The sequence below is a fragment of the Somniosus microcephalus genome, chromosome 7 (assembly GCF_052327205.1).
Source record: "Somniosus microcephalus isolate GS21.2 chromosome 7, FLI_Smic_1.0, whole genome shotgun sequence".
Lineage (NCBI taxonomy): Eukaryota > Metazoa > Chordata > Chondrichthyes > Squaliformes > Somniosidae > Somniosus > Somniosus microcephalus.
The window spans coordinates 147,862,357-147,876,133 of record NC_140993.1 but is presented as its reverse complement, the minus strand read 5'-3'; the positions used below and the strand labels follow the sequence as shown (position 1 = coordinate 147,876,133).

At 41.0% G+C, this 13,777-nt stretch overlaps 1 protein-coding gene across 4 annotated transcripts in view; it reads left to right on the top strand.

Moving 5' to 3' along the window:
- Nucleotides 1-13,777, top strand: part of armc1 (armadillo repeat containing 1) — a 36,044-nt gene that overhangs the window by 4,634 nt on the left and 17,633 nt on the right. For 3 of the 4 annotated variants that reach the window (XM_085993057.1, XM_085993056.1, XM_085993058.1), the window contains exons 3-5: nucleotides 7,175-7,266; nucleotides 7,846-8,035; nucleotides 13,485-13,601. In XM_085993057.1, coding sequence (XP_085849183.1) covers nucleotides 7,175-7,266; nucleotides 7,846-8,035; nucleotides 13,485-13,601 — 399 coding nt within the window. Of the gene's footprint in view, nucleotides 1-5,588; nucleotides 5,702-7,174; nucleotides 7,267-7,845; nucleotides 8,036-13,484; nucleotides 13,602-13,777 lie in introns of all 4 variants that reach the window. The other variant, XM_085993059.1, reaches the window with a different exon arrangement.

The following is a 13,777-nucleotide window of genomic DNA, read 5'->3' as shown; positions in this document are numbered from 1 at the left end:
GCCACTGGATTCAATATCAACCCGCTCCAACACCGTGCACACTGCAGCAACCCACCAAAGTTACCTTGACAGCACGTTCTTCTCTTGTGACCTCTGCCACTGAGAAGGACAGCACAGCCCTCTCCTGTTACCTCTGCCACTGAGAAGGACAAGAGCAGCAATGTTATTGGAAGACCATCACCTACTAGTCCCACACCATTCTGAGTTGAACATGTATTGCCATTCTTTCATCATCGCTGGATCAATATCCTAGAATTCCCTACCGAACACCATTGTGGGAGCACCATCAGCACAAGCACTGCAGGTCAAGGAGAAGTCCCACCACCACCATCTCTGGATAACTGGGAATGGGTAATAAATGTGGCCTTGCCAGCATTGCCCATATCCTGAGAACCAAGTAACTGACTAAATCCCTTCTAAAATAATTCATGGACTCTGCTTCAACGATAGTTTGTGGTGGAGAATTCCAAAATCTAACCACATTATGTATAAGGAAACTTTTTTCTTATTTCCTCTTTAATTCCTTTTGTAATGATCTAGAACTTGTGCCCTTTTGTTACCATGTTGCCAGCCAGTGGAAACAATCTAGAGCTCTTCACCTTTTCATAACCCTTCTTAATCTTCAAGACCTTTTACCAGGTCACACACAAACCTTCTCTGGTCTAGTGAAAAACCTTAACTTTATTACTGTATTTATTCCTGGTAATAGCCTAGTGAATCTATGCTGCATTTTTCTATTGCTTGTATATCCTTCGTATAATGGAATATCTAAAAATGCACATAGTATTCCAACCGTGGCCTAGCTGAGGCCTTGTACAAGTGTAGCATTGCCTTGTCCAGCATGTGTGCCGTAAACTTTTTTTGAACCATTTTAAATGATACACCCAGTATATTACTTAATTGCCACTGTAATGTGAATTTTGAAAGTGCTTAAAAACTAGTGGAGTAAAACCGTAATTTGTTCCCTTCATAATGAGAACTCTTAAGAAAAATATTGTGAAAATAATTAGTTGTTGCTTGATTTTTGTTGACCCAATACATTATGCACTATTGATCTTGATCTATTGCAGATACGTGGCTCTCTCTAAATTAAGATGCCACACACTAACCTAGATTTCCCTATCCTTTCTCTTCCACCCCCCCCCACGAAAAAACACTCGGTCTCTCCACCACTCTCGCCTCCTTCAAAACCCTCCTTAAAACCCACCAAGCCTTTGGTTGCTCTTCCTAATCTCCCCCACTCCTTATTTATCTTGGCCTCCATTTTCCTCACACCTCCGTGAACTGCTTTGGGATATTTTTCTACATTAAAGTTGTTATACAAATTCAAGTTGCCATTGATGTTGGAAATAAATGGGTTACTGCCATTAAAATAAGTGATCAGACAATCCAAGCTTTATGGCCTTCTGGACTCGACATCGAGTTCAACAATTTCAGACCATAACCTCGGCCCCTATTTTTTTTCCACATGGCAGCTGTTGATGATTCTGCCATTGCCATTTACACTTCATCTAGACTCATCTTTTGTTTTTTAACTTGTCCCATTACCATCTCCTTTTGCCTTGCACCATCATACCTTTTGTCTCTTAATCTCTCCTGCCTTCCACCCTATCACAGACCTTCCCTTTTGTTCTTTCCTCCCCTCCCCCCTTTCCCTGCCCCTACACTTGCTTAAAAACCTGTTACATCTCCAACTTTTTCCAGTTCTGACGAAGGGTCATCGACCTGAAAGGTTAACTCTGTTTCTCTCTCTACAGATGCTGCCTGACCTGCTGAGTATTTCCAGCATTTTCTGTTTTTATTTCTTTATGGTGTTGATTTTGTTCATTTGTTATGTTATGTTCAGTATTCATGTTACTATATTTGGTAATAATCATGCTCTTTTGGGACCTTTGCACTGCTTGCCAAGTCTAATGGTTTTCTGCAGTGAACTTTGTGTGGCTATAACAATTTAACAATTTGAATATTTTTGAAGGGGACTGAAAGTTTTTGACATTTGCTTTCCTTAATTTACTTGTTGCTACTGAAACATATTGGGGGAAAAATTCGGTTGGCTGCGCCACTCATTAACGCCTTAAGAGGGCGCTAAGTGGGTCGCAAGCCAACTGGCGCCTGGGCGCGGCACTGTCCACGCCTCCCGCTAAATTCCGCGGGACGTTAGTGGTGGCGCTAACCGTTAGCGCTGCGCCGATGACGTCATCGGTGTGCGCAGCGCCCCGCTGACGCCCCGGCTGCGATATTTGGCAGCGCCCCCTGATTTACCACCGGACGCTATGTCCGACTGGTTCAGGGGGGCCTACCTGCAGCCGGGGAGGCGCAAATTAAAGGAGAGGTGCGGGGCGGCCATTTTTGTTGTTGGCCGCCTGCCAGCACCTGCCTGCGCTCCCGTCCCCGGCCTCCTGAACCCCCGCGGAGTGCCGGCTGCATTCCAAGAGCCCGGCACTTCTCTTCAGTGCCGGGCTCTTTTGCCTGCACCCCTGATCCTCGGGTGGCCCAGCTGGGCCCCAGATCGCGCTGCACAAGGCCCCTCCCCTTTAAGAAGGGGAGGAAGGCCACGGCACGTTGCGCCACGATATTCAGTTGCAGCGCCCTAAGAGGGATGCGGGGCGCCTCCAGTAGCGCCGCGCTTCCCTTTGGGGCGCTACCACTCAATTTCCGGCGGGCGGCCGCGAATGCTTCCGGGGCGCTACTTTTAGCGCCCTGGCGAGGCTGGCGCCCCAAACGGGGCTATACTCAATTTCTCCCCCATTGCCCCTTAATTTTTCCTACAACCTATGTTTCTGCACCTACTTTTTTCCTACAACTATTATCTTATTTATCTCCTATTTAAATTATCTGACTCAATTGTTTGCCATATCTATAATGTCGCTCCTAAATACTAAACCCTGTATTAAGATCGATTTTTTCAAAAGTGTATGCTACTGTAACTTGACTGTTACTATTTCCAACCTACACTTTTCAATTTTCAAATTCTTAAATATAATAAATGCTCTAGAAGATGTATACTTTGAAAGGTGCCACTTTTTGCTGCTGAAGTATATCTACATTAAGACAGTTTTACACTTAAACATGTGGTGCCTCAATGTTCAATCTAAAACACTTAACAAAGTGACCACAACATGAAAGCAATCTGCTTCTGATTCAGTTTAATTAGATAATGCATGTGTGTTGCTTATGTGAGTACTTTTTAGAACTTTTAGTAAACCTGCGAATCATAGAATGATCGAGCACAGAGGGGGCTATTCGGCCCATTGTTTCTGTGCCGGCTCTTTGAAAGAGCTATCCAATTAGTCCAACTTCCCTGCTCGCTCTTCATAGCTCTGCAAATTTCTCCTTTTCAAGAATATGTCAATTCCATTTTGAAAGTTACTATTTAATCTGCTTCCACCAACCTTTCAGGTAGTGGATTCCAGATTGTAACAACTCGTTGCATTTAAAAAAAAGTTATCTTAAATCTGTGTCCTCTGGTTACTGACACTTCCGCCGCCAGTGGAAACAGTTTCTCCCTATCTATACTATCAGAACCCCTTATAATTTTGAACACCTTTATTAAATTTCCCCATGACCTTCTCTGCTCTAAAGAAAACAATCACAGCTTCTCTAGTCTCTCCACGTAACTGAAATCCCTCACCCCCTGTATAATTCTGGTAAATCTCCTCTGCACCATCTCCACAGCCTTGACATCCTTCCTAAAGTGTGATGCCCAGAATTAGACTGTACTCCAGCTGAGGTCTAACCAGTGTTTTAAAAGGTTTGCCATAACTTCCTTGTTTTTGTATTCTAAGCTTCGATTTATAAAATCAAGAATCTATGCTTTTTTAACAGCCTTATCAAATTGTCCAGCCACATTCAATGATTTGGGAATTCAGAGGGTTTTGTGTGTTCTTGTACACAAATTACAGAAAGTTAACATGCAAATGCAGCAAATAATTAGGAAGGCAAATGGTATGTTAGCCTTTATTACAAGGGGTTTCGAGTACAAGAGTAAGGAAGTCTTGCTACAATTATATAGAGCTTTGGTGAGACCACACCTGGAGTACTGTATATAGTTTTGGTCTCCTTAACTAAAGAAGGATACACTTGCCATAGAGGGGGTGCAAAAACGGTTCACTAGATGGATTCCTGGGATGAGAGGGCTGTCCTATGAGGAGAGATTGAGTAGAATGGGCCAATATTCTCTGGAGTTTAGAAGAATGAGAGGTGATCACATTGAAACATATAACATTCTTGGAAGGCTTGACAGGGTAGATGCTGATAGACCTCCCTGGCTGGGGAGTCTAGAACCAGGGGTCACAGTCTCAGGATAAGGGGTAGGCCATTTAGGACTGAGATGAAGAGAAATTTCTTCACTCAGATGGTTGTGAATCTTTGGAATTCTCTACCCCAGAGGGCTGTGGATGCTCAGTCTCTGAGTATATTCAAGATAGAGAGCGATAGATTTCTGTGCACTAAGGGAATCCAGGGATATGGGGATAGGGTGGGAAAGTGGAATTGATGTTGAAGATCACCCATGATCTTATTGAATGACGGAGCAGGCTCGAGGGGCTGTACGATCTACTCCTACTCCTGCTCCTATTTCTTTTGTTCTTATGTACGTGACTCCTGGTCTTTTTGTTCCACCCAATTTAAAATTGTACCACTTAATTTATATTGCCTCTCCTGATTTTTTTTCCTTCCAAAATGCATCACTTCACACTTCGCTTATTGCTTCAGCTGTCGACGCCACCATTGTGGGCTTACTTGAATAGTCTGTCCTGTGATGAAAATGAGAGATTTTACAGCTTTAAATTAAAGTACTTCTAGGATTACATAGCAGAAAGATGGAATTTTGCTGTGAAATAATTGGTTTACTAGGCACAGAGGAAATATTGGATAGCATGACACAGTAGCCATACCTTGTCTACCTCCTACTAACTGGTTCATGTGACTTATGGCAGAGGAATACGATGGGAATGTGTCCTCCTGACCACAGGCTAATAATGGGGGGTGGGACAAGATAAGAATGTGCTTGTGAGTGGGTTTCATGTTGACTGACACCAGCTGGTAGCTTTCTCCATGCTCAGTTGAGCAGGGAAAGGCAGAGCACCAGCACACTGTGTGCTGCTGATTAAAATTAAAATGGTGATGAGGTTAAGAAACACAGTGGCAGAGTTATTTTGCATGACAGGGACCAGAGACTTAAACATGCAAAAAACAAAGGAGTTTTGCACATTAAAGTACCGGGTGCCTGCAAAATATTCTGTACTTGTGCATTTTTTTTGCTTTACAAAACAATAAGATGTTAATTATTTTGAATAGTGGGGAGGAAATAAGTTAAGATCATACTTCCTTTATTCTCCCCTCTCTTCCCAGCCGCAACGCGCCCCCCCCCCTCCCCAGCTCAAAAAAGAGTCTTGGCAGTTCCAACAGTGCCAAGGATGTATTTAAATTCAGGAATGGCACTCCAAAATTGGGACAGTTGAGATGTATAGTCCCATGTTGCTGAATCCACTCATCAATAAAAATGAGCCAAATAAACAAGAACTGGGTTATATTGTGGACTGTTTCCATTATATTTTATACAAATAATTTAATCCCATTTTTCTTAGATGGGTTCACCTAAATGTGTGGAGAACAGTCACATGATTCGCTGCGGTACCACCTAATGGGGCAGAGAAAAATGAGAAGGAACACAAAAAGAATAAATCCACACACAACTGCAGTTAAGAGAAGCGTGCAAATTCCGAGTCAACAATGGGACAAGCAATGAACAAAAGTGTAGCAAAACCAAATGCATGGCAAACAGACCATATGCATGCACACTGATAGAAATATTCCATTGAATAAAATACAGTAAATTGCATTCCGTTAGCAAAATGGCTAACAGTTCTGACAAAATTTGGAACATAGTGCAATGAAGAAAAATATCTCAAACAATCCATCTTGGAAATGGATACAATTCTGATTCACTATAATATCCACAATGTTTAGGAGTGCTGATGCACAGCAAAATATATTGGGAGTGCCAAAGAAAATGCCCCAAATAAAATGTAATGAGACAGAAAACAGGAAGAAAATTCACGTGATGAAAATGGAGATAAAATACTATGCTGTGGTGCACCATCTTGACATAATCATTGCACTGTGCTACCAGGACTAACTGTATTCGCATATTCTATTGTGACAGACAAACGTGGTAAGAATAGAATTGTAAACTTTACTTCACTGTAAAATCTGCTTTTACAAGTAGGAATCTTTAAGGTATACTAGCAGATCTCCTGTGGAGTTGCTTGCGGGTATTTATGGTCTCGAGCACGATTCTGCTATTCAGCTGCTAACCTGGCCTGCCCCTTAAATACTCCCTGTGCAGAAATTGGATAAGCATGCAACCCAAGTCGTTGTAGCTACTTTGAAACTCTTGGCAATTTTTGCCTCTGGGCCAGAAGAACCCATCATCAAATGACCAGCTTTCATTTTTTTCATGATTGCTTTGTATTTGTAACAAAGTGTGATATATCATTTTATTCCATGCAAATGTAGAGAAATGAATAGTTCCTTAACATCGAGAAGCATGTTGCACCCTTGTCTTTTGGCTCTGGGTTGTGTTTTCCCAGCAGCCTAGAATGGATTATTAAAAATCCTGATATATTTTCCAGTAGAATTCCTTCTTATTGCCTTTATTATCAAGAGTATTTTCATAACACCCCCTTGTTACTTGTGGATGCAGAGAGTGGTCAGTTAACCACACGATGTTTTCAACAACTTAGATGTGTAGATGAGAAACTCCCATATTCAAAGCCAAAAATCACAAACCATGATTAAAGTGTGCTTGTTATATAACCTGAAACATATAATTTGCATAGTCCTATTATTTATAATACATTCTTTGGATTGTGGTAAATTTAAAAACTGCTCTTGTGTTTTTGGTCTTGTCAGCATCTCTAGATTGGTTTGCTGTATGGGCTCTTGCTCCTTTTTTCACACTTGCTGTAATCATTTTGATAGTGTTCTAGTAACGTTATTAAATTCTATTTTAAAGGAGTGAAATTGTGCAGGAAAAAATTATCTAATTTGAGTTCTTCACCTGTCCTAATTAGATTCTTCAGTTGTTATTGTAAAATGTTTTGTTCATACTGCACCTCCTATTGTGTATGATAACTAATACTACTGCACTTTTTTTCCTTCTACACCTCAGGCTCTGCGCTATCTGGCAGAATGCCGTTCCAACAGAGAGAAAATGAAAAGTGAACTAGGCATGATGCTGAGCTTACAAAATGTGATCCAAAAGTAAGTCTGTATTACTGGGTTCTTTCAAAAGCTGAAAGCTGTGTTATTCCTTAGTTTATACTAAAGACTCCATACTTGAATGTTTTTCTGAAGAGCTTTTTTAATGGTGTTATCGAGGACCTGATTTCTTGTATTCCTAGAAAACAATTTTTGGGGTACAGGGTATTGGTGTTCTTTTGCTCAAAGGAGACAAAAGTTTCAGCATTTGATGTGCCCAATCTTGTACTCTGAGCATAAATATACCAATATTATCATATGCTCACTATTAAATAGCAGGTGTTGTGTGACACCATGCGTTATACATTAAGTTATGGGGAAACCATGACACCTTTATGATTGAAAACATCTATCACAGCACCACCTATAGGCATAACACACATTGTAAGTAAATTTGGACACTTATAATATATAGGATAATATTTCATAGTAGCAGATTGACATGGGAGTATTAATAGAATGTGCTGCTCCACATACCAAATTTAATGTGCAATAGTTTTCAATATATCAGCATGGTCTGACTTTTCTAAAACTGTTTTAAATTAATTCTAAGATTTTAGTTTTTATGTAATTTCTTTTCAGAACAACAACACCTGGCGAAACTAAGCTTTTGGCAAATGAAGTGTATGAAATTTTGCAGTCATCGAGCAGCGAAGAGTCTGACCACACAAATGATTATAATTCACATAGGCGCAAACCACAATTTTTCCTGGGAAGCACTAACAAACGTGCAAAAACAGTTACCCTGCAGATAGATGGCTTAGATGATGCGGTAAGAAACCCAATCAGTGTGAACTATTTCTACTACTCAGTTAAGGCTTGGAAATGCATTTTTTCAGCTGAGTATAAGAGGCTAACTTTGGGTTAGTGAACCACTCCATCTTATTTGTAATTTGATTAAATGTGCAGTTTCCTTGCCAAAGTGCCATGAATGAGGTGAAGAGTTTTCCACTGAGTAGGTATTAGTAATATATTGGCTAGGCGATGAGCATCAATTTTAATTGTTGTGTAAAGTTTAGACCTAAAACTTCCACTGTGACTGCACGGTACTATCTTTAGTGCTAATCATGCAACAAGTCTTAGCATTGTGCTCGTGGCTTTGTTTATGCTAATGACAAACTGAACCCCTCTTTTTAAATTAAGGTTTTGCATGGCAAAGTGGTTGTAGTTATCAACATTAAATAAATAAGTGGGACTTTAGAACTGCTGGCAACCTGGGTGATAGTTTTACGTATGCCCCTAAAATGAATGCAAACTGAATTACTCTCTTCTGAATCTGTATTGACTGATGTTTACTAAGTTATCATCCCTAAGGGTTTTCTTTTGGCTTGCCTAGGACTTCTATCTCATTTATATCAAAGTGATTAATTTTGCCTGGGTTAATTATTTGAGAAGCATATTTTCAAGTCTTCCCTTGTGAATACTTTGAGTAACCAATCATTCAGAATGTTTACTATCTTGTGCCTGTCCTCTGTTTCAAACTCATTTGCATGTTTTATTGTTTTCACCTATTCTCTTACTTTTGAAGTACTGTACTGATGTATATTTTGCAGTTACAGTTATACTTGTTCTAGGTCTCTCTTTGCCCCTCTGATCATCCTTTTGACATGTAGCTATATAATCTTGCATTCATTCCTGTGAACTCCATCCATTTTTCCCTGCAAGATTTAGAGGTAATTTTTCCTTGTTATTTCATTTAGGGTCACATCTGTTAAGTCTGAGCTTGCTGGTTTGAGGTATGTATGCTCAGCATTAACCCTTGAAAGGTTCCACTTGACCTCTGCTGAGGTGTTGAACAACCTCTCCCAGTTAATTTTCTTAAATTGTCCCCCCATCCCCTGCCATTTATTTAAATGAGGGCTTTTAATGTTCTATACTCAGCTCTTGGTTTTTGGTTTATCTGAATCCTAGATCATGTGGAACGTAATAATTATGTGGTCACTGTGCCCTAACAGTACCATGACTTCTATTTTCTGCGTGTTGTCTGGATCATTTACGAATACCAGGTCAAGATGAGCACCGCCTCTTGTGGCTGGGTTAAGATGCAATCATGCATCACAATTATCAACTGGAACTCTAAACCAGTTAGGTTTTCTCAATTTATATTAGTCAGTGAGGCATCTGTCTTTGTCAACAGTTGGCTGGTTATATTTAATGTCTATCTGCCTGTCTACAAGTCTTCTGTAAAATGCATGTCCATAGAGCATCATACCCCAGAATGATTCATTGGGGGGGGGGGGGGAGAATCAAAATTTATAGAAATTCAATCTGTTAACTTAATGCAACTTTTTGGTGTAACTATGGCATAAGAGTGGCATTGCGCTGTGTATTTCCAAGGAAATTTGCACAATGGTTTTACACCAAAAACATTGGCATGCACAAATTTCTTCTATTGTTTGCGCTGCTTTTGAGATGTCTGATGAAATCTTTTACTGCTCATTTACATAGCCCCTCCCCTGACAAAAGATTAGCTCACGAATTTCCTACATTTAACCCAGTAATGTACTGGCGTTGATTTAAACAGGAAAAAATGTGGCGCAGCATGGCCCGAAGTCACCTGATATCAGCATAACTAATTTTTGGAGTTTGATAGTGTTTTTCTTCAATTTACAAAAAAATTATACTGAGACCTGCACTGTACTTAAGTGCAGTCAGTCTCCATACACCTAAAAAAATTCTCTCTCCTTCCCCCTCGCCCCCCACCACCCCCAAAACGCATTTCTGAAGGACTGTGCAGCTGTCTGATCTTCCCAAAGGGCATACCCCTGTTCTGCATAATAATGTGAGAAGTCACACAACACCAGGTTATAGTCCAACAGCTTTATTTGAAATCACAAGCTTTCGGAGCGCTGCTCCTTTGTCAGGTGAAGTCAGACTTCGCCTGATGAAGGAGCAGCGCTCCGAAAGCTTGTGATTTCAAATAAAACTGTTGGACTATAACCTGGTGTTGTGTGACTTCTCACATTTGTCCACCCCAGTCCAACACTGGCATCTCCACATCATGGCTGCATAATAATGGAAGAGGAAACGAGCAGTTGAGGCAAGAAGCTCTGAGAGTGAAGCGCCATGACAGAAGACAGAAGCCTATTCACTATTACCCTAATTGGTTGTGCTATATTTACGCTTGTTTTATACAGGTTTTTGCATTCTGGAATAGACAAATGAGCTGCGCAGGACATTTTAACCTAATATCTCATCGGCATGATCAATGTAGAATCTGGCATAAATTTGGGGTCAATTATTTTTAAACCCACCTGAGCGTTGGTGATGGAGATTTCCAACTCCTGTTGAAAGAAATATGTATATTTGATATATCATGGGAGTTTTAGTTTTACCCCGCTCCTGTGGAACAAAGCAACCTGTCATAGGCAACCAGACAGAAAATTTACAAATGACTAAGGCATGAGTGACGGGGGGAAAAAAAGACAAAAATTTGAAAATTCTTTTTCATCGATTTGTGCAGTTCAGTTTAATAAATAAAATTTCTGAGCTAATGGTATTTTTTCTGATGGTTAAGGGGGATATTATGTATGTGCAAGGCAGGAGGGGGATGTTTATAAGGAGCTTTGATGCTTAGCTCAGACATTGGAGCCAGCCAGCCGGTCAGGCCAGAGCATGAGGAATGACCATGTGTTCAAGGTATTGATCATTGGAGTTATGATGGCAAGGAAAACCTTCCTGGTGTAATGCTGTGCCAATGAGAGCTTCAGCAAGAACTACATGTCCACCATGGGAATAAGGCAGGAGGAAACAGTTCTCTTTTCAATCATATAAATAAATGAAAAAACAAGAAGGAAAGTTTGGGGAAGAATAAACAAGTAAACAAATGCTGCAACCTTCCCTCCATCCACACCATGGGAGTATTGCGGCAAAAGACAAAAAAAGTGTCATGTTGCCCTTGCACCAGGACTGCGGCCAAATATCAAAAAATTCCAGGTCTCAGACCACCCATGAGTCATGCCATTGGAGATCTACTAGTGTACATATAAAAGTTGAGTGTGTGTGCATGTCCAAACACTGCAAAACATTTTGGTTGGTCGAAATCAGAAAACACTTGTGCACTTATATTCCACTGTATCAGCATATCTCTCAAAACTCTTTCTAACTCCTTTCATTGGCCATATTGCTTCCTTAGCCAGTCTCCAATATACTCCAACAAATACAATTTATATATCCTAAAACACCTGAAAAATTATTCTCTCTCTTTCTCTCTCTCTCTCTCTCTGAAGCTGTCAAACACTGACATTCTATGTTGTTTGATGAGTCCTTGTATTCAAGACTCATCAAACCTCTTTTGTCAGCAGAAATTAGATGGTTGTTGCATCAGAGAATGCAGCAGCCATCTGTCATCTCTGCCAGTGAGATGCGAGAGTCTCCGCATCCCCAACTGTTGAAGCCTGCAGGAAGAAACAAAGGTAAGTAAACATTTTCTATCACTTTCCACTCACTTCACATACTCACCTCTCCATACTTGCACCCATCACTTAACTTCACAGTGCGCTTTTGCACCCCTCCAACCCCTCATCTCGGTGACCCTGGCGGGGTTTCCCAACTTCGAGAAGCCCGCACCTCTCCTGGAAAAATGGGGATAATCTGCTTAACTGCCTGTTAACTACCTGTTAAGAGGCAGTTAAGTAGCAGTAATCCCCTTCCCGCCTCCAGGAGATGGAACCCAGCGCGGGTCAGCTACCCACCTCCTGGGAAGATGGCACGGAGGTGGGATGGGCACCCGCCCCCAGATTCTGCCATTTTCCCGGCAGTCCCACCTCCATATCCACCCCCCCCAGGGCTGGCAAGATCGCGCCCACTATTTCTACTGCTTAGCGGGCATTAATTTAAGATAATCACTAAAGGATGAAGGGAGTGGTGAGGATTTTTTCTTGCGTTTGAGTTGTTAGGACATGGAAAAAGTGATGGAAGCAGATTCCAGAACAGCTGTTGAAAGGGAAATGGATGAATATTTGAAAAAGAAAAATTTAAAAGGCAAAGGCCAGGGATTGGGACTAAGTAGGTGCATCTTACAGTGAATTGGTGCAGGCACAATGGGTCGAATGGCCTCCTACGGTATAACATTTTTTGATTCTATATTCATAAAACAGCAAGAAATAACAACTGAACACATGGGGAGCCCACTAATGAACAAGTGACTTAAAAAAGAATAAGCTAGTAATTTTCTGCTGGCCTCTTCTGATCTTGAGAACTTGGTATGTCCACAAAGGGAGGAGCCAGGGATTTACAAGTAGGCACCAACCTACAAACATTTCCTCAGCACCACAAATGAGTCCATAGTCAATCTCCGGCTGTGCCGATTTACAGTAAACGCACTTTGTCCCATTAAAAGGATAGGCCAGGTTAAACACTGCTCCATTTTAGCAGCAGTTCGTAAAACAACAAAGTTGCTCATGCAGATAACAGTTTAGTTTCACTTTGACAGCTTTATAATGGCCCAGAAATTCGGGTTGGGGGCTTCCCGCGGGTGCAAGCCCCCGACCTGCACTTACCTTGCGCGCTGGCAGTTGAGCTGTAGGGCCCCGTGGAATTCCGATCCGGGGCCTGGTCCAGCTGCTGGCGCACAGTGCTTGCGTATCCCAGGGGCGCAGTTAGTTCGATGCGTCCCCTGGGCAGCCAATCGGAGCAGGGAATGCTCCATTCATAAGTCTGACAGGAAGTGCTGTCAAGACTTATAAATACTACGGCCCCAAAATAGCACTAAACCTTCAAATAATTTTTTTTTTAAATCACATTTTTTAAATAAACTATAAATTACATGAAATAACTATGTTAAACTAATTTAAATTTTTGAAAAAAATAATTTTATATTATAACGGGGCTAAAAATAAACTTACCTTGCTTTAAAGTATTTAAAAATAATAAACCTGTGGGGGAAAAAATGTTTTAATTTTAATTAATTCACCACTTACCTTACGCCTGCTTTTTACATTTCTAACTTCTGCAGGCTTACGTTCCCGGAGAAACCTGTAAAATAAAAAACGTAAGTTTGATGTGCATGCGCAGCCTCCCCCATTCAGAGGAACGGAAGTGCCGGTTTCCCGCGCATGCGCAGTGCATGCAGGAAACCGGCACTTCCATCGGGCCTACGGGTGAGTACCCCGTGCGTACTCGCCCGTGGAGACCCGAAGTTCTGGGCCAATAAATTTTACATGATGAAATGTCTCCAAAATTAATTGTTCAGTTGATTTAAATGTTTTTGTTTTTTTTAGTCACGGAGAACTATGTGTGAAGAAGTATTGTTGAAAATTAAAGGTGTCATCAGTTTTACCTTCCAGATGACCGTAAAAAGATGTATTGTGCGGATCCGATCTGATCTAAAAGCAGAGGTAGGTCTGTTTTTAAAAACCTGTGGTTTTGGTAGGGGAATTGTGTGATAGTATCCAAGTTAAGTTTGGTGTCCAAATTTTTTAGAAAATTACGTGACAAGTCAAGTCCTGAGGATAAAAAGAATGGGAAGCAAGCTGAGATGAGCAAAGAATTAGTAGTTAGGTGTTGTGTTCTA